The 18697-nt window shown below is 41.6% G+C and overlaps 1 protein-coding gene across 1 annotated transcript in view; it reads left to right on the top strand.

The window, feature by feature from the left end:
- FGF2 (fibroblast growth factor 2) overlaps positions 1-18697 on the top strand; it is a 35056-nt gene that overhangs the window by 5666 nt on the left and 10693 nt on the right. Inside the window, exon 2 of the mRNA XM_050895929.1 lies at positions 16931-17034. Coding sequence (XP_050751886.1) covers positions 16931-17034 — 104 coding nt within the window. The remainder of the gene's footprint in view (positions 1-16930; positions 17035-18697) is intronic.

The following is an 18697-nucleotide window of genomic DNA, read 5'->3' as shown; positions in this document are numbered from 1 at the left end:
CTTGTTTACAGAAAAAAATAGTCCAACTCCTGCTTAGCCGTTGCACAGCCGTAGCTGAATGAATAAGACAAATACAGGTAACATGTAGTAGTTTGATAGTATACAGTGAAATTATGGAGATAGTCACATAAATGCAAATTCTTGCAAAAGCTGTCTTTATGACCCCCTTATGTGGGTAGATTAAAACTTTTGGTAAAAACTGCAGCGCCGCATGTATGACATCTAGTGAAGTCAGAATGAAGACTCTGGGATGTTTGTCATCCTGATAAAATGGAGCCTGAATTGCTCATCAAGAAAAGGAGATCAGGTGGCTGCTGATGGTATTTGTTTGGCTAATAAATAAATGCTTGAAAATTGTGCAGCTGGTTCTAAGAAAAAGTTTATCCTGTGGTGGAGATATATTTTAAAAAATTTTACAGAAGGTGAACTATGTTAGTAACGTTCTTTGAAGATCTAGTTTCTTTTGACATACTAGATGAAGAGACTAAATTGCAGTTAGTTAAAACCTGTGGGTTTAGGTTTTTCTCTTTTTTTTTAAGTGTTTGGTGTATATTACTGGAGACTTTTAAAAGGTGTTCAGATTCATCTTCTGTAATAAAAGCAGGTTCAAGTTCGGTATTCTGTAATGAAAGGAAGAGAATTGCCAAGTGCACAGACAGTTGAATGGGCAAGAAGAGGTGTAGCACTGGTTTCAGCAGTAGAATTACAGTCACGGGATTCAAAAGGTGCTTGAAGATAGACCCCAGAAAAATGCTCTCTTCTTGTGTTCAGTTTCCACAGAATACCTACATCTATCATATTTTCTAGAAGACAGGGACCTGTTCCACTGCAGTTTTCTGGGCAGAATTCTGTTTAATTGCCGTTTAATTAATCAGTACCTCAACCTGAATTTTAAATCATAATCTTTTCACTGACGTTTTCTTTCTGTAAGCTTTTCCCAACTCCCTTGGGTTACATATATGGCAAGGAGTTCCAAAAAACAATTACTTAGTGGTTTCGCTATACTTGAAGCCGTTAACACACCAAAGTGAAACATGTAACAAGAGTTTCTGTGAAAGTTTTTCTCCGAGCTTAATTTGTTTTTACCTTTTTCTTCCTTTTTATTCCCCAGAAGAATGTTTTTCTGATATTTCCTCATTTGTTCAAGCAGTTTGAACTAAATCCATGAATCCGTCCGTAACTTGTGATGTGACCGAAAGAAGACTGAAATTTGTGTTTTGATTCTTATGCGTTTCAGCACTGTTGGGAGCGTTGCCCTGGGATCACGGGCCATCTGTTGTTTCAAAATACTTGAGAGGTGATTGAGTGTACTAAACTGGTTAATAACCCTAGAAACAATGGAGCTTTTTGACTGTCGGTGGCAGCATGTTTAGTGTAATTATCTCATAAAAACAAAACGGGCTATATAACCTTAACACAATCCAGTTTTGAAATAAAGGTTATCTTGAGAATGCTCAAGTTACTGTTACTGAAAAAAGTACATACTTGCATGAAATCTGTGAATTGAATATCTATAGCAAGTGATATTTGAAATGTTTATGGCATGACTTTTGAAGTCTAAAAGTCAGTAATGAGATTGCATTTCAATTCTGATGGAGAATTAATAGCCTTTACTTTTACTAGTATCTGTTTAAGACCGTGCATTTCAAAATAAAGCAAGTCTCTCATCATTTGTCTTTTTCAGTAGTGCGTTTTGTGACAATATATGGGTAAACTTTGAGTTCCCGTCTGCCTCTTCTGCTGCCTCCTGACTTCTCCATAAAAATATTTAAAGGGTGACTCTCTGGAGCACTGGTGGCATTTCAGGATTATTGTCTTATGTAGTTTTTTGTTTGTCCAGGGTAGGGCCAGATTTTGACTGGAGCCTGATATGATCGTCCGAGAATATAAATGAGATGATGTCTACAAAGTTGGGTGGAGGTCATCTTGCACAAACTGTCATGGTACACTTCGGGTTGAGTGATCCTATATGAACCTATTGCTCATGTTTGACTTGTAGAGCTTGAAACCACATTGCTTGAGTGATTCAAAGAAGAAAGATATTAAGGGTACTAGGAAAGGGCGAAATAGGAACTAGACTCCGTAGCCATTTGCAGTGGCAGTGTGGTGAAATTATGTTCTGGTATTGTGGAGCTTGTTAGCTTGCCTCTTACCTTGTGACAAGACTTCAGCAGATCTCATAAAACAGCAATCATTAGGATTCCAGCTGGAATGTGCAAGTCACAAAATCCTGATGCTCGTGGCTATGAAATACTGTGTTTTGTAAAAGCAAGGACAGCTATCAGCTGTGATACATCTTGAACATATTTGCAATCTGTTTCTTGGCTCTTTCCTTTCTACTCTCAGGCTGGCCCAGCCTTGTGCCCACGATGCCTGATGTCCATCTGCAAACCTTTACCATGCCGACGTGTTTTATTAGATGTTCTCTTGCCATTCTGTGGTGGTGTAGCTCTGGGGTTATTTTTGCTGATAAAGGATGTCCTTAACATACTCAAGTGTATAGGCATCACAGCATCTCGATCTGCGCTTGGTACACGTCTTTTGGGGAAATGTCTGTAGCACTTCTTGGGACTGGCACCATTTTTTTGGCAGACTGTATTTTTTGTTAGTGTTTCTGGGTACTGGGGAACAAATACTCCAGTGTTTCATTTCTATCTACATGTCCCCTTTTTGCCTTCCCCTCCAACCCCCCAATGTTGTGTTTTAACATCACATGTTACGTTGTGAGTGGTGACTGGCCAAGGGATCCTTTGGTCAGACGCTTCGGCTGATCTAAGAAGTCTCTGCTGCTAAAAGGGATGGTCTCTCCTCTTTCCTTCCCCCAGTCTCAGCTGTGCTGTAGTTGGCACCACCTCTAGCACCGAGTTCAGCAAAGGGATAGATTGGTTTGCTGAATTGGCAGAAAAGCATTTGCCCTCTCTCCCCCTTGCACTGCATTAGTTTCTGATCGATTTAATGCATTGAAGCAGCTTGCTGAGATGTCAAGAGAAGTGCCAGAGCTGGTGCGAGGGAGGTGGTAGGACCATGCAGCTGGGAGTGTGGGATGGAGGGACAGGAACGGCCCCTTTCCAGCGGCAGCTAGCAGTTTGATTGTCATTGCCTGTCTTGTGGTACCATGTCCTGAACCATCCCGTCTGTTAAAATGCAGGACAAGATACAGTGTCTTCCTTGATGGATGACGTGAAGAGGATGAACAGGTAGAGTCCATGTGGTTGTCACCTATGTTACATTTCAGGTTAGAATAGTAACTTTAGGACCATATTACAATGAGTGTTAATACGGTCGCACAACTCTGGGAAGATCAACAGTGAGACCAAGGTTTCTGGATGTAGAGAACCACACCTGTAGAGTAGTTTTGTGCACTACTCCACTAGGTCCTGTTGATACCTGTGGCAGCAGAGGTGGATACAAAAATGAGAGCATTTTTTAGTGTGGAGAAGCAGCCAGTGAGGTCCGTATAGAGGATGTACGGGGAGAGGCTGTGATCTCTGTTTGGAAGTCACCTAGGGTATCCTGCTGCAGACTTGTTAGGCTGAGCAGTTCCTGGGAAATAGTACGTGGATTCAGTTCATCGGCTTTCACCAACTGTAATGGAGCAGTTGGGATGACTAGCTAAATGTGTGTCTGGCCGTGCCTCTGAATATGTAAATACGAAGAATTCATTTTGTGGTTTTACAGATGTTTACAGAGTACTATGGATGTTTTACTGACAGTAATGTAGTTCATTCAGGAAAATTGAGGAAAAAGACCTACAATGCTTGTGTCCTTAGAAATGCAGGAATTCCTCAAAGCTGAAGAGGTCTACAGAACTGTCCCATGTTGCCAGTTTTAATTTATTTCAGTCCTAGCCGCCTGCTTGCTTTACTGCTTCAAGAAGCAATATCTTCCAGAGCGTTTAACCGTCTGTGCTTGAACTAGTACCAGTGATTGTAAGGTGTTACTGTTTGCTATTGAAGAGCAGAGCAAGGTGTCTCAAAATGGGACTGAATTTCAGTGATCGAGCTCTAGTAACATGGATCAGTATTGTCTATGTGATATTAGGAGAAGATGCTATTAGGAGTGAGAGACGTCTGGCCTGCCTGCTGATTTGATGGGACATAAGGCAAGACGGCGCGATTGCTGGTGCTTGTAGCCGTGGCATACTTGGGGAGCATGCTCTTGCAGTGAAGTCTGGGGCAGCGTGGAGATTTAAACCAGCATAGTAAGTACTAGTAATGGCCTGGCTGAAGCAGCAGAGTGCCAAGTAGGTTCTTCCAAGCCGCAGATTATAAGGTCTCTCCTTTGTTGTCAGGAAAGTGCTCATGTCCCTTAATATGGTTCGAAGGTATTCAGAATAAGCAGGAGGTTTTTATTTGGAGAGCTGGAAGCTGGGAAAGTGACTACAGCCTGATCCCTCTCTGTGGTCCTGCAGACCCAAGTTCTTGGCTCTGCAGTGCAGGCTGGGTCCCACGGTGTATTCTGTCTGCCTCCTCAAAGTGATCATAGGGGGCTGTAAAAGTGAAGAGTGTTACCCAGATATTTGAAGGAAAGTCTAAAAATGCACTGTGCATTTTCAGTGTCAGGGAATTTGGTTTCGTACAGAGAAGAACTCTTTATACTCGAGCGAGGCTGCATTCAAAAGCAAATTAGAGCCTTTTTGTGAAGTCTCTGGTTCACTGCTATTCTGGGTCAGCAGTGGTTGACAGCTGTTGTCCTTCATTGCAGCTCGTGCTGTTCCCCTGTGGATGCGTTATTTAAATGTCAGCATAGGGTGGTTACACAGCTTGATGGAAGGGGATAAAATAGATGGAGGATGAAGTAAGTCTCTGGGCTTAATGTTGCCTTTTCATTGTCCTTGCGGTAAACGAGGTGGACAGGCACCAGTGAAATACTGTGTGTGCATGTGTATGGATTTTGATTGGTTTTTTTGTTGACTTTGTGCAAAAATATTTATTAAAGACTCAGTGATTAATTCAATTTCATTGGTATTGGAGATGGGGGAAATGCAAAACCAGCATAGTCACTGTCTCTTAACCTTTTGGCCAGATGAAGAGCAATCGACTCTAAAGGGCGACTTAATTCATAGGAACGGCTCCTTATCAGCTTGTTATTTCTTCCTACTCCTCTCTGCTATGCCATCTGCCCGGCACCCTGGGTGCCTGACACAGTGCCTCTTTCACCCCTGTGCTTCAGGCTCTCTTGAAATCCAATTTGCTGATTCTTTTTGGTATTTCTAAAATCTAGCTTTTCCTTTCCAACTGTGACACTAAAGCTTATTAAGCCTATGGGTTTGCAATCTCTCACCACTGCTCTGGCAGCCTTTTTCTTTCATCTCATCGAATCTGTTACTGCTCCGACATCAGTTACAGCCCTAAAATACTATGTACTACTGCATAGTTGTTGTGCGAGTTGTACATGAAGAAGGAACACTAAAAATACCTTTTAAAAATGATACATTTTACCTTCTCTGTCTTCTGAAGTGACTTTGTTGGGCTTGTCTCAGGTTGTCCCTGTTTTTGTGTATGTTTATTTTGCTGCAAGTGAAAACCAGGGCATAGTTACAAAGAGATTAGTGAATGCATGGTAAACATAAAGAGCTGAAATTCTGCAAGTTCTGTATGCATCTTCTGATATTAGTCAGTGACATCGTTATGTTGGCTGAAGAGTTGCACCAGCTTTGTTGTAACGGTGAACAACTGAAAGTGGTTATTCTGCAATTTACTTCAGTGAATACTAAATGAAGTGAAAGCAGTTGAAAGAAGCATGATGGATTAGCTTGCCCTTGTTAAGAAAAGCCCTTTGGGAAAAGTACTAAAAAACATAGGTGAAACATACATTCATTGTTTTGATAAGGAAACCCTCAAACGTTGTTCGGAATGAAGAATTTGGGGTAAAGGTATCGGTAACTTGGAGACTAGGCTTTATTACCTGTACCCAGTAATAAATGAAGTTTTTCTCTGGTAAAGTTAGTAACTTTTTCTGCTTGGTTTTGCCCTCTTGACTTTCAGTGATGCAGTCAGCTCATGTGCAGTGACGAGGAGACTGCAAACAGTGTGGCAGCTAGCTATTTAGAAGAATTTTATACGATGGTGTACTTGCAGTTTCTGGCACTTGAAATCCTTACGTAATGCCAAGCAATCGCTGTTTACTTTACTCGGCAGCACAAAATACCCAAGTTGTGTTTTGTAAGCAGAATACAGAAACTCTAGTGCTTTTAACTTTTAAAGCACTTGATGAAGTTTGATCAACCAGTTTAAGCAAGCAGTGTGAAATGGAGAAATGTAATTGTGCGTGTTTTACATGTGGGCATGTAGGCAAGGAGCACTAAGCCAAACTGTTGCCAGAAATGGTGTATGTCCCATTATCCTGAAATTGTTCTTCTGCAGGATGACTTTACTGTCCTTTATATGAAACTTATAGGGAGCTTCTGAGGATGCTGGTATTTGGTAATCAGTGTTTCCTGGGGAGGATTCCCAGTGTGATAAGTATACATTAGGTGGAGTTGGATATTTGTAGGAATTGAGGTTAAGATATAAATGAGAATAGATGGAGAACGTGGATAGGGAAATAATTTTCATTTTAAGTAGTACAAATACTGAATACAAAGATGAAGACTCTTAAAATCTGTTATGTGGTAGACTAGGTTAGCAGGTTGATATTTAAACAGTTACACAAGTTATTATTCTGTTAAAGCCGTGGATTTACTCTTAAGTGTAACCGGAACTTTTTGAAGTGTTCATATTTCAGAAGTGTATATTTTTGTTGTAGATGTTTACATTTTAAAGACCTTAGGTCTGTCTGCGAGTGGTTTTATGCCTCTGGCTGGCAAAAAGGAAAAAGATACACTTACAATGTTGTCATGCAAAAGCAAAGAAATGTGCCTTTGTACGGGAGTGTGACTCACTATTTCTCAGTGTGACACTTCATTTGCTTGATTGTTTTTGTCACTGTTCTGTGGGTTTTCTTTATTAAAAGACCACCCCTTCTGCTAAGGTTCGCTTGCTGTTTTTCGTATCTGTTTCTCCTTTCTCCCCCACACGTGTTCCAGGTTTTAGGCAGTGTGTACTTCAGCAACTCTGGCGATGGCACCGTTGTTTTACGACGAGCGTATGAAAGCGAGCAAATAGTTGTTTTTGTGTTTGCAGTCTCAAGACTGGGGGTGCCTCGTACGTCAATGCAAAGCTTATCAGTTAGCGGAAGATGTTAATATGCTTAATATGGCTTTGTGAAACAGACATCAAAAAGTGTCAGAGGCTAGATGTGGGGGAGAGAGAGCCAAAGGTGTTTCTAATTCCTAGAGACGAGTTATAGTACGCATCACCAGCTCACGGGCTGGGGTTTGGATCTGACCCAGCGGCAGCTTTGGCTCTGGAAATGCCAGAATGAGGGTATTAATCTGTATGTATGTGTGTGTACATGCATGTGTATCTTTGATGAACCAGCCCTTGGGTTTGGGAGGGTTTATTATGTTAGGTGTGGAGCAAGCACGCCCAACTCTGTGTGTCTTGCTTGGACACCTGGCTGGGAATAGATGTTGCCCCCAAGCATGAAGGAATCAGCCAGCTTCAGCCACAGCGTATGCAGGAGTGGGAATTCGGTCGTAGGGTGTTGCGTTTAGCAAAGCGTTGTTGATTCGTATTTCCCCCCCCCTTTTTTGTGAACTTCCTTGCATTTCTGATACTTATTCCCTCCAGAGGTGATCCACCTCTGTAGCAGTGAGGCTGCAAAATAGTTGCTGCTTTGTTCTTTTCTGTGGGCACAGAGGCACAGGAGGACGAGTGATGGGGAGCTGGCGCAATAGCTTCACCGCAGTGTCATTCAGGGGCCTCATGGAAGGATTTTCCGTACGGGGCCTCTGCAAATATGTTGGAGATGGGCCCTGAGCCTTTGGCTGGGGTTTAGCTTTTCCACAGCAGAGACTGTAGTAACGCTGGTCATTGATCCAGAGACGTGCAGCCTGGGATTTTTCAGGGGGTACATAAACTCTCCCTTCTTGTAAACTGAGTGAGAGGTGTTTTGCTAATGACCTTTATAGTTCAAATAAAGCTGGCTGTCTGTTAGTGAAAATGAGGGTTGAAATAGTATCAGATTCCTCCACTCTTTCCAGAGTCCATAAGCTGCTCTGTTAGTTGCAGCGTCTGGGTAAGGTATGTGTTTGCTGTTGAGAAGGTCACAAACTCCGAAAAATCTCTTGGAGCATTGGCTGATCAATGTTTTTGGGCCCAGAGTCCTCTTGGTACAATGTTGTATTTCACATCACATTCTTGCAGGGTGTTAATGGTGATGTTACAGTCATGAAAAGGGCTTCTCTTTCCTGCTGCCTTAAGAAGGCTATTTAAGTGAGAGAGGCAAAGCAGCGAAGACCTGTGTGTGCAGATGGTAGGCGGTATAATGATGCTGGCGTCTCGTCTCGGGGTATTCAGGGTGGCATTTGGGGTTCTGCAGGCAAGGGTGGAGGTACTGAAAGTGGATATCCAGGTTGTGTGGTCCTGCCCTGGGAGCAGCATTTCAGTGTGGTGGGAAAACTCCGCAGAGCATGAAAGCAGCCTCCGCACGGGTATGTGTGCGTGGGACACTGTGGTTGTGCCTTACAGCAGTAAGAGGTGTGACTGCAGGGAACATCAGTGAGCCCTTGTGAGCTTTGATTTAGCTTGCATGTACGTTTGACAGTAGCGAAAATGTGGCAGCAGGGTTTTCACTGTGAAGTGATGGAGACCTTTGAGCAGGAGGCTGGACTGGATAGGGTCCTTCTGACCTGAATTTTGTGTGATTCTGAGACTGTGGTTGGGTACTCATGGTTTTAGTCCACACTGAAGTCTGTTTGTAGGGATCTTTACTAGGTAGATTATAGTGGAAGTATAGCTTAGGCTTTAATCATACCTGTATTTGCTGTGTAAGTGTATCCAAAGCCAGGAGCTCATGGCTGGTTTTTATTTTAGGGTTTCTCTGATGTAGTGGTTAGATTTCCCATTTCCTTGTGGAGGAGTAGGAAAATGGGGATTTTATGAATCCATTTGGCTAATACATCTCAAATTCCACCTACTTAAGGTGCGGGAGTTTGCCTTATGCTCCAGTACAGCACCCTCCATGTACTGCATGCTTATCCTGCCCCGGCTTCACTGCCGCTTGCTCTTTACGTCGCTTTTATTTTTCCTAACGTGTTTCTGTCCCTTTCTTTCCCCACCATGACCTTTGCTTTCCCTCCTCCTTAGTGATACTGTGGCATACTCCTGCCCCAGAACATCTTAGCCAATGCAGCTGCTACGAGTAAAATAACAGCATATGGTTTTGCTCACACTGGTTGCCCCAGGCAAAGGGCTTGGGATGCAGGAGGCTGGTGGCACTGGTCCTCTGCAGCTGCCAACAGATGTCCAACTGGGAGTGTGTGAGAAAGGTAGTACGAGCCCAGTAGTGAGTAACTTCCAAAATGTGCAGCTCTCATATTAAGTTGCTAGATTTGCCAGGATCTTCTAAATAAACCAATTCTGAAGGAGATTTTTGGCCAAACCCTTCATGATGCAGAGCAATGAAACCATGTGGGACCATTTAAGTTAGTGCAGTATTATTTGGTCTGGGCCATTAAAAAGCTTTGCTGGGTTGGGAGAACTGTAAAAGGACTTTACAATTTTCATTGTACATGTAATTTTTTAGTTCTAGCGCTCAGGGGAATAAAAGAACTTTTGGAAAATGTACACGTTTTCTGTATTCTCCGCATTTGCTAGCATCTTTTCTCTCCGTGTTGTGCTACTTGTCCATAAAATTCTTTTCTCCACTGGTGTATGCAAAACTGCATTGGAAATACTTTTTTTGAGCTCTTCAAGAAAAGATGGGGAAGATCCAGTTCATAAGAGAAAGCCGAAACCTTGCCAATCACAATGCTATTAAATACCACTTTTCAACTTCCATATTCTTAGAAAAGTCTCTCCGAATTGTGAAACAAATGTACCCATTTGTAACTCTCTCTCAAATATGCTGGCTAGTTTCACCTGCAACTTGCAGATCTGTCCTGACCATATACCCTGTGAAAGAGGGATAGTCATGTATGTGTAACTATAATTTTACGTCCGCAATCCACTAATGGCATGAATGCATGCAGAAATCTGTGCCTGCAGAGCTCTGCTGGCTGCAGGGGAGGAACACATCAGTGCGGTCAGTGTTTTGTCTGTGTTCAACGTGTCACAGGATCAGGACCTGATCTAAAAAAAAAAAAAAAAAAAAGACGACCTCAAACTGTTGAACCTGTTTAATGTATACATCAGGGAGCAGTCTTGAAGAGGTTTGATCTTCTGTAAATTGTCTTACAACAAAAAGGAAAACGACTGTTTAGTCATTCTACCTTTCAGATGCTGGTAACAATCTCTCTGCCTGAGTTGGAGGTGGGGAAAACTCTCTGCCAGGCATTTTGGTGCACGTCGCGGTGTGGTTCAACATCCATTAATGCCACAAATTGTACTGGTTTCAGTGGAAATTCAGGTTAGGCTGTAGCTCGTATTGTTCTTCAGCCAAAACATCAGCAAATACGTATTCTTAACACAGCCTCTATGTATTGTGAAGAAAAAATGTCCCCCCTCTATCCTTTTTTTATACTACTGGAAGGCACAGTAGGTTCACTGAAGCTACATCCAAAGTGCTGTGTTTTCCTAGTTAATGATCATCTCCTTAGGTAAATGTAGCTGTTTGGATAATCTGCCATATAGAGATGTAGATGGTATTATAAGGAAGAAGACATGTGACTGTAAAATCTGGAAATTCTGAGTATTAGATTACCCTTACAGCTTTAGAAGGCTGTATATATAAATAACAGTCTTTAATGATAGCTCTAACAATGTTAGACAACTGGGTACTGACTTAGGACTCCTTTTGCATGTCCTGTCAAAAATGAACGTGGTCAAAATTCTCACAGGATTCAGTCTTCCTTTATTTTGGCTCAGTATGGTTCACCGACCTTGCGGTGAAAAAACGTTGACAAACCATTGATGTTCTCCGTTTTGACTGTTGCATTGCGAGGCAGAGGTTGCCATGGATCCTGGTGGAAGAGCTGGGGCTCAGTGAGCTCTCTCAGCTCGGCTGCTGTGAGATGCAGAATTCCCATGTTCTGGAAATGGTTTGCACCACCCTCGGCAGCTGGAGACAGGATTTGGACGCAGTCTGCCTGTGGAAAGCATTTTGCAGTTCAAGAGGATGACAAACAGCTTGTGATTTTTTTGGTATGGGAATCCTTTTGCAAAACTTGAGGAAAAACTCATTATCATAAGAGAATGGCTAAAAGAAAAAAATCTCTGGACCCATAATTAAAAATTTGATTTGTACATTTGCATGTTTTTCCTGTGCCTGAACGCTTACATTTTATGATCTTACCTGAGGGATGGTGGTGCTGCTGCTGTGTGGGTGAGTTAAGTGAGGAAGGGCTATGGCACAGCTAGTGGTGCTCTACTCACGTGTTGATTATGGCACAGAGGAATTGGAAAACGTGGTTCCAGGGAGATGAGTGTGATAGGATCTCCTGATGTCACGGGCAGGGTGAGCAAGGAGAGATTTGCTCATTGTGTATTGTCAGATATTGTATATCTTTTCCCTATAATTGGAACATTTATAGGCATTTCTTGCTTTTGAGCCAGGTAGCTTCTAAACAATCCCCTTCTGATTAAAAATTTGTTTAATGCCTTCCATCCTGCAGGCTATAAATACCTCTTGATTAATTTAATTTTGGTTTGAGAATTTTGTCTTTATGTGGCTTGTTCTCTTTCCATCTTACAATGCCACATCTGGTTTTGTGCTTTTAACTGTACAGCTTGTCAGAGGGCTGTACAGTGGCTTCTTCTGGGAAATTTTTCACTGCAGTATTATGGCCCGTGTTGTTATATCCATAAATTGCATTTCATTAACTGATTCATTTGTTCAGGTAACAGGTTTGTGATTGTGCTGAATACAGGAACAAGGAAATGGCTCAAAGGAGAGTTTTATTTGGGATACTTTTATAATTTTATCTTACAGTATTGGAAGTTTGTGTCAGAGGAAGGTTTTAAATCCATCTCCTGAATTATAGTTCAGTGCCTTAACTTTATTCCATTCATGTTTTGTAAGCCTTTTTATATCTTCCCAAAGATACAATTTTATCCTTCTTCCTCAGAGTTTCTACCCTGGCATGAAATTAAATTTGTATGTCTTGCACTTCATTTCTTCTTACTCGGCAGAAAAAGGGAAGATGATCGTAGTTCGGCTTATTATGAAGAGACACAAAAGAAAGTCTTAACAGTAGTAGTAAATTTACTGAGTCCTTTTTCGTTGTCAGCGCATAAAGGTCACATAGGTTATAACTGGGACAGGACTTTTTTTTATTTCATAACTTTGTGATGACGTAGCCTCAGTCCTCAAGATGTTTGCTCAGCGTGCTGAGTTCTCCGTTGTCACAAAACCAGCAGGCAGAGACCATAGCCTTGCACTTGGTGTTCATCACAAATTAAAGGGCATGCTATGAATGTGAACAGTGAAATAACTTACTACCGTGCTGGAGGGGGGCCCTCCCAAAGGACTGCCAGAATAACTGGGAAAGTGTGCCTTTTTGGCTCTCAGTTCGTTAATTAGCTGTTTCACAACAATCTGTGCTACTTTTTTGGATTACAAACTTCTTAATTAGTTTACTTTCATGGATCTGGTTTTGAGGTTCAAGTACGCTGCAAACAAGTATTATGAGTAGATCTGAAATGATGGCCTGTGTCTGAACTATTGCTATTGGTGACCTAAAGGCTGCAAAAGATACGGCTCGTCGGTGTCAAGTGTTACATTTCTCTTACGACCGATTGTACCAAGTTGCATTGAGCTAAACCTAAAATTGTTGCTTCTGGTGATGACTGCATGGTCAAAATGTGTTTGATTAGTAAGGCTGTATTGTATCTTGGCATCTCCAGATCAACATAACACTGTGGCAAATACTTACCTTGCATTAGTAAAGCCATAAAATAACATTGAAACCTGAAAAACTTACAGTACTATTCTGGCTCTGTTTATTCATGTGTTTTTTGAGTTGGAGAGGAAAATCCAGTGAAGCTGATTTTGCTTTTGGGGCTTTCAGTATTGCAGCACCTTTCAAACTCTGCAGGAAAATCTTTTTTCTTTTCCTCCCCTCCCCTTTTAAAGAGTAACACTTTTCACAATCTTCTCCAAACTACACAAATATTTTTACAGGCCTTAAAAACCTTTACTAAAAGTTTGTTTTTACAGAATCTGAACTCTGGCCTGGTATGACGCTGTAGGAGTTGGTGTGCTTTTTTTGTCAAGAGAAAGTCACGAAGCGTAATAAGTCCGTCCTGCAGTAATTAATATTACTTTTCAGATCTTCACACAGCTGTTTCGTGTTAAGCGTGCGGTGAAAGCTGGGCACATCTCACAAGTCCATTTCCCCCAGTCCCTGCCCAGAGCACTTCTCCACATTCTTGCTTCCCCAGAGGGCAAGGAGTTGCACTGAAGGTTTTTGAAGCTGTTCACAAATCTGATTTTGGCCTAATAACTCGGGAGGGCTGTATTTTGGATACTTCATTCTGGGATGAAATTAAACGTTTCACCTAACTTTTTAAGACTACAGAGGTTTCTGTATTCCTTGGAAGTCTGAAGTTACTAGTGAATCATGAGAGGTTTTTTTTTTTCTTTGTGCAAAATGGCGACAGACGCATAATTCATAAGAAACCATTTTATCTTCTTTAGAGTGCAGCATTTGTATTAATATGGCTTCAGTTGTGTATACAAATTAGTGGATTTACGAGCAACTCTTACTGATGTTTGTCTGTATCTAGGGAAAAATCAGATGAAGTAATTTTAATGCTTAAAAAAGGGTTTGCAGCAATTATCCTAAAAATTTCATGTTCCTGGTATTCTTATTGTTGGAGTTTCTTCAGTCTTGTCTTTAGGAGCAACAGAAGTAAACCAAGACAGTTTTCATTTGTATTGCAAAAATCTTTTTCCCCACAACAAAAAGCCAAATAAGCAGCAACCGCCCTCTGAATCTCAAGAGATGCTCCCGCTCCCAAATTTAAAGTCACTTCAAGCGTTTATTCTGGTGGCTTAAAAGGTCAAACTTTCTAAAACTGCATCATTAAATAGAAAAAACTATATACGCCACAAAAGCAGGTAGGCGAATGAAGCTCGCGTCCGAGTGATGTATACCAGTATTGCCCATCAGACTTTCCCCACTAAGCTGTAATACGAGCCTTACTGTACAGAACCAGGTATGTGTTTCTCACGAACCCTTCAAAGAAGGAAACCGGCAAACACAAACTGATGCCGAGTACTTTTGAGTGAACGGAGCACAGCTGTCGGTTCCTCTAGCTGGGCTTTTATCATGGTCAGATCTCTGTATAGTGTGTTCAAATAGAAAATATTTTTAACTAATTCCCAAAATAATTTCTGGGATGCCAGCAGAAGGAAGGAGGAGTTCCAGTCTAGTTCATTTTTGGAAACACCGATAGTCTCGCACCAGATGAGTCACATCCTTCATTCAGACACCTGATGGACGCATAACCAGTACCAGCTTGCGACATCCTGCTCGTTCCTTAACTGCTGCAATTCTTTGGCAAAAGTCTTCTTTGTCTTTATACATCCCAAGAAGGTGAGAAGCTGTTTCTCAACTATTCCTCATTTTTGATGCCTGTGTTGCAATGATCTTGCTTCCTGTTACGGAAGTATAGCTGCTCTTAAAAATCCCTGTTCAGTGGAACTGTGGATGAAAGCACAGTATTGCACAGAAAAACAGTACTCATCTGGGCTCGCTTCTAATTGCTCTTTAAGTGAGAGGGTTTGCAGATGCGGGTTTCGCTGGAAATAATGGCCATCCAGAATAGAGGAAAACCTGGGGATTTGGGGAGATCCAGTTTCTTGTGTTACACTGTTACTGAAATGGTTGTGTTTGTTTTTAGCAGCCTGTGCAAGCTGGTTTGATGAGACGGAGCTGCAGGGAATGGGCATATATTTTCTGTGAGGGGGAGGAGAAAGGACCACATGTCAAGCTGCAAGCAGTCCAAAGAGCTCATTTGAGTTGCTGTATGGGCCTTTTCCCCTTTTTTTAAGTGATGTTTTAAATAATCAAAGTTAGGTTTTCAGAGGGAGATGTTCTAAAAATGGTTGGAATAGAACAGGATCTTCTGTGAGGTTTAGGACGAAATGTACTTTGCTTCCTTTCCCTCCTCCTCTTCTCCAGAAAAATGGCAGTTCCAACAGGGTGTTTAGATTTCTTTTGGGCCGCAAATACCTAACTCATGTAGAAGGTACCTGGTGGACTTCTCAATGGTATTTGGTGTAGCTTCTTGTATTGTAGTGTTCCCCATCCTGTGTGGCTAATGGTTGAAAAACCTCAACTTTGAGGTACGGTGTCTCCTGTTAAGGTTAGGCTGAAATGCAGCGTCGATGTGACTTCCTGGCTCTGCTGTTTTAACCACTTAAAGGCTTGATTCATTTCTCGTTCTGAACGCAATGACAGGAATAATCAGGGAAGAAAAAAGAAGAAAAATAGCGAACAGCTCTTCTGCATTTAGGTGGAGGCCACTTTTGGCTTATAGCTTGAAACAAGCTGCGGGCAAAGGGGAAAACATTTGTGTATGTCCTGGTTTCGGCTGGGACAGAGTTAACTCTCTTCTTAGTAGCTGGTACAGTGCTGTGTTTTGGATTTAGTGTGAGAATGATGCTGATAACACTCTGATGTTTTAGTTGTTGCTAAGTAGCGCTTATCCTAAGATAAGGATTTTTCAGTTTCCCATGCTCTGCCAGCAAGCAGGTCTGCAAGAAGCTGGGAGGGAGCATAGCCGGGGCAGCTGACCTGAACTAGCCAAAGGGGTATTCCATACCATGGAACGTCACGCCCGGTATATAAACTGGGGGGGAGTTGGCCGGGAGGCGCGGATCGCGGCTCGGGAACTAACTGGGCATCGGTCAGCGGGTGGTGAGCAATTGCATTGTGCATCACTGGGTTTTGCCTCCTCCCCCCCCCCCTTTTGTTTGTTGCATTCCTTTTCATTACTATTATTATTATATTTCATTATTACTATTGTTAGTATTATATTTTACTTCAGTTATTAAACTGTTCTTATCTCAACCCACGAGTTTTACTTTTTTTTTTTCCTTTGCTTTCCTCCTCCTCACCCCACTGGGAGGGGGAGGGGGAAACGGCTGCATGGTGCTGAGTTGCTGGCTGGGGTTAAACCACGACGGTGTATTAATCTAAACTACTGGATGTGATTTGTGGCTAGAAAAATCAGTTTAGACTTTGTGTTAATTCACAGGCAGCAGCTGAAGGCTATGTGATACAACCTTACAGATTTTCAAAAAAACATGACTGTTCTTTTCTTTTTTAAATAATTGATTCAAATAAACCCACTTTTCATGTTCCTAATTTGTATTAGACCATTTCTTGTGTCTTTGCTATCCTTATCTACTTTTGCAGTTCTTTCTGTTTGTTTATTCTAACCACTTAGTTGGATGTATGATGTAAACTAATAAATACTTTTCTGTTGGGAACTGCTAGAACATTTGTCAGATGCCTCTGACAATCTGGCTGTATAGAATTGCAGGAATTCAATGTCCGATGCTGTTCTATAAACATTAAGAAATATCTCTGTAAGACAATTGCCATGAAAAATTTCCTTTTTCTATGAGCAGTTGACCGTGCCATAAGTGGTCCTTCAAGGAGTTTTATGGGTTTTTAAGTTGCTTTTATGTGAAATGAAGATAGAAGAATAACTTGCACTTATTGTTGCCAATTTGACAGTAGCTACTTACTTTGTAATAAGCGTTTTCTTTGATGAAAAATGGGATCAGAAAGCTAGAGGTTGACAGTTTACTGTCTTTGCTGCAAGCTGAAGCTCAGGCTTTCTCTGGTTTTAGGTCTGAAGCAGTAGGCTTCACTGTCAAGTGCTGAAATATCACAACGGCTGTGAAAACTTACTTTTGTCTTTTTTGTTTGCAGTCAAACTGCAACTTCAAGCAGAAGAAAGAGGAGTGGTGTCAATCAAAGGTGTAAGTGCAAATCGCTTTCTGGCTATGAAGGAGGATGGCAGATTGCTGGCCTTGGTAAGCAGCAGTTTTTTTAATGTTTATCTCTATATGTGTCTGTCTGTATTGGTAGGTCCTCTCCTCACTCTGTGTTGAGTAACCTCTCCTCCAGCAGGACTTACTCAACTTCTCTGTGTGTGGTTTGTCGGGGAGAAATTAGGTCTGCACAGCTTTGGTCAATTAATTGAACTATGAGCTAGGAAGAGATGGGTATGTCTGCCCTTACCTAGAAGCTGCAAAATTTAACTAGAATGGCCTGTCTGAGAGAGAAGAATCATAGTGATCATGTATAGAAGGAAATTATGAGAACAAATGAAGAACAAAGTGCTTCCCTTTTTCCCCCCATGACTAATTTTTCCTCTTGCACTTACTTTCACATAAAGTGATTGTAAAGACCCTTTTAAAGTAGAAAGTAAAGCCGATTTTTTAAAAATTTTGACTTGTGTGTTTTTGATAGTAATCTGTATATATTGTTTTCTCATTTTCTTCTTTGTAGAGAATCAAGTTTTTTTTGGTCACGTACACTTCCAAACTAGAGAACTGGAAAGAAAAACATTTTTGAAAATGTGATGATAAAATAAAAAAACACGTGTTATATAAATGTGGGTAAATTAGTCTCTAATGAGACTAGTTTTAGTTTAAACTCTGTGCATTTTATTAGTATCAGTTCAATTTTTAACTGTGTTTAAAGCCAGCATGTTTAGCAGACTCTGAAAGTTAATAAGGTCTGCTAGAGCTACATTATAAAGTTTGCTGTAAGAGCTGCAGTTACATTCATTTTGCTTATGAGACGTAGGCACTGTAGATCTCTCGTCCATATTTATAACCTTCAGTGCAGACAAACTCCCAGGACCTGTGAAGTACCACTGTAGGGCATCCTACTAGAATTTCAGTTGGAAGTAATCCCTGATGCTTTGGTGTCTTGAACACAGCGCCGTTCAGCTTCTGTGCAAGTCCCCACCAGTAACAGGTGTGTCAATAAAGCAGTGCCTTCCCAACCCCAGCTGCACTGCAGCTAATGAAAGACCCGTGCCAAGGGCTGCAGAAATTACTTCGGATTCCCCTCAGTTCTGCCTCTGCCGAAGTGAAATTAGTCTGAAGGCAAACAAACCACTTTGGCAGTTTTACATGAGCAGGGGTCCCTGGTGTGCTCCTCAGCACCGCGCGCCTCCGGCTCCAGGAAGCCCTTTTTGTTTATGCCTGTGAATGCAGTTAAAGAACCTGTTTCAAGTTACGGTGTTATTTACTCGGATATTGTGTGACAGCTCAGTTGAAGAAAATGTGAGGAGTAGTCCACTGTGCTATTCTTGAATTAAGGATAATTGGGAATTTCCTGTGGTGCTGGTGCGGTGGCATTTGGCTTCCCGTTCAAACTGCCCTCCTTACCCTGAGCGACAGTGAGTGGTCAAAACACCCTGTTTTGCACCGTTTGTAAAATTAAACACACCCAGGTGTTGATATATTTGGGATTTCCAACCTACTGTTGCATGGTGGGTTTTGGTTGTAGAACATGCTTCCCCTGCAGCTATATGCAGCAATTTTATCTGCTGAGTTCTTGTAAGGCGATGTGCTTGGAAAGTATCTGCCGTTCACTTGGAATTACTCTCTCAAAATCTGGTAAAGTTGGGTCACTTTGTGCTTCTCACTTGAGCTTATAAAACATTTGTTTTGTTTTGCTTTG

Source organism: Gymnogyps californianus, chromosome 4, assembly GCF_018139145.2.
Source record: "Gymnogyps californianus isolate 813 chromosome 4, ASM1813914v2, whole genome shotgun sequence".
Classification (NCBI taxonomy): domain Eukaryota; kingdom Metazoa; phylum Chordata; class Aves; order Accipitriformes; family Cathartidae; genus Gymnogyps; species Gymnogyps californianus.
The sequence above is the reverse complement of the archived record's forward strand: the minus strand, read 5'-3'. Positions and strand labels throughout refer to the sequence as shown.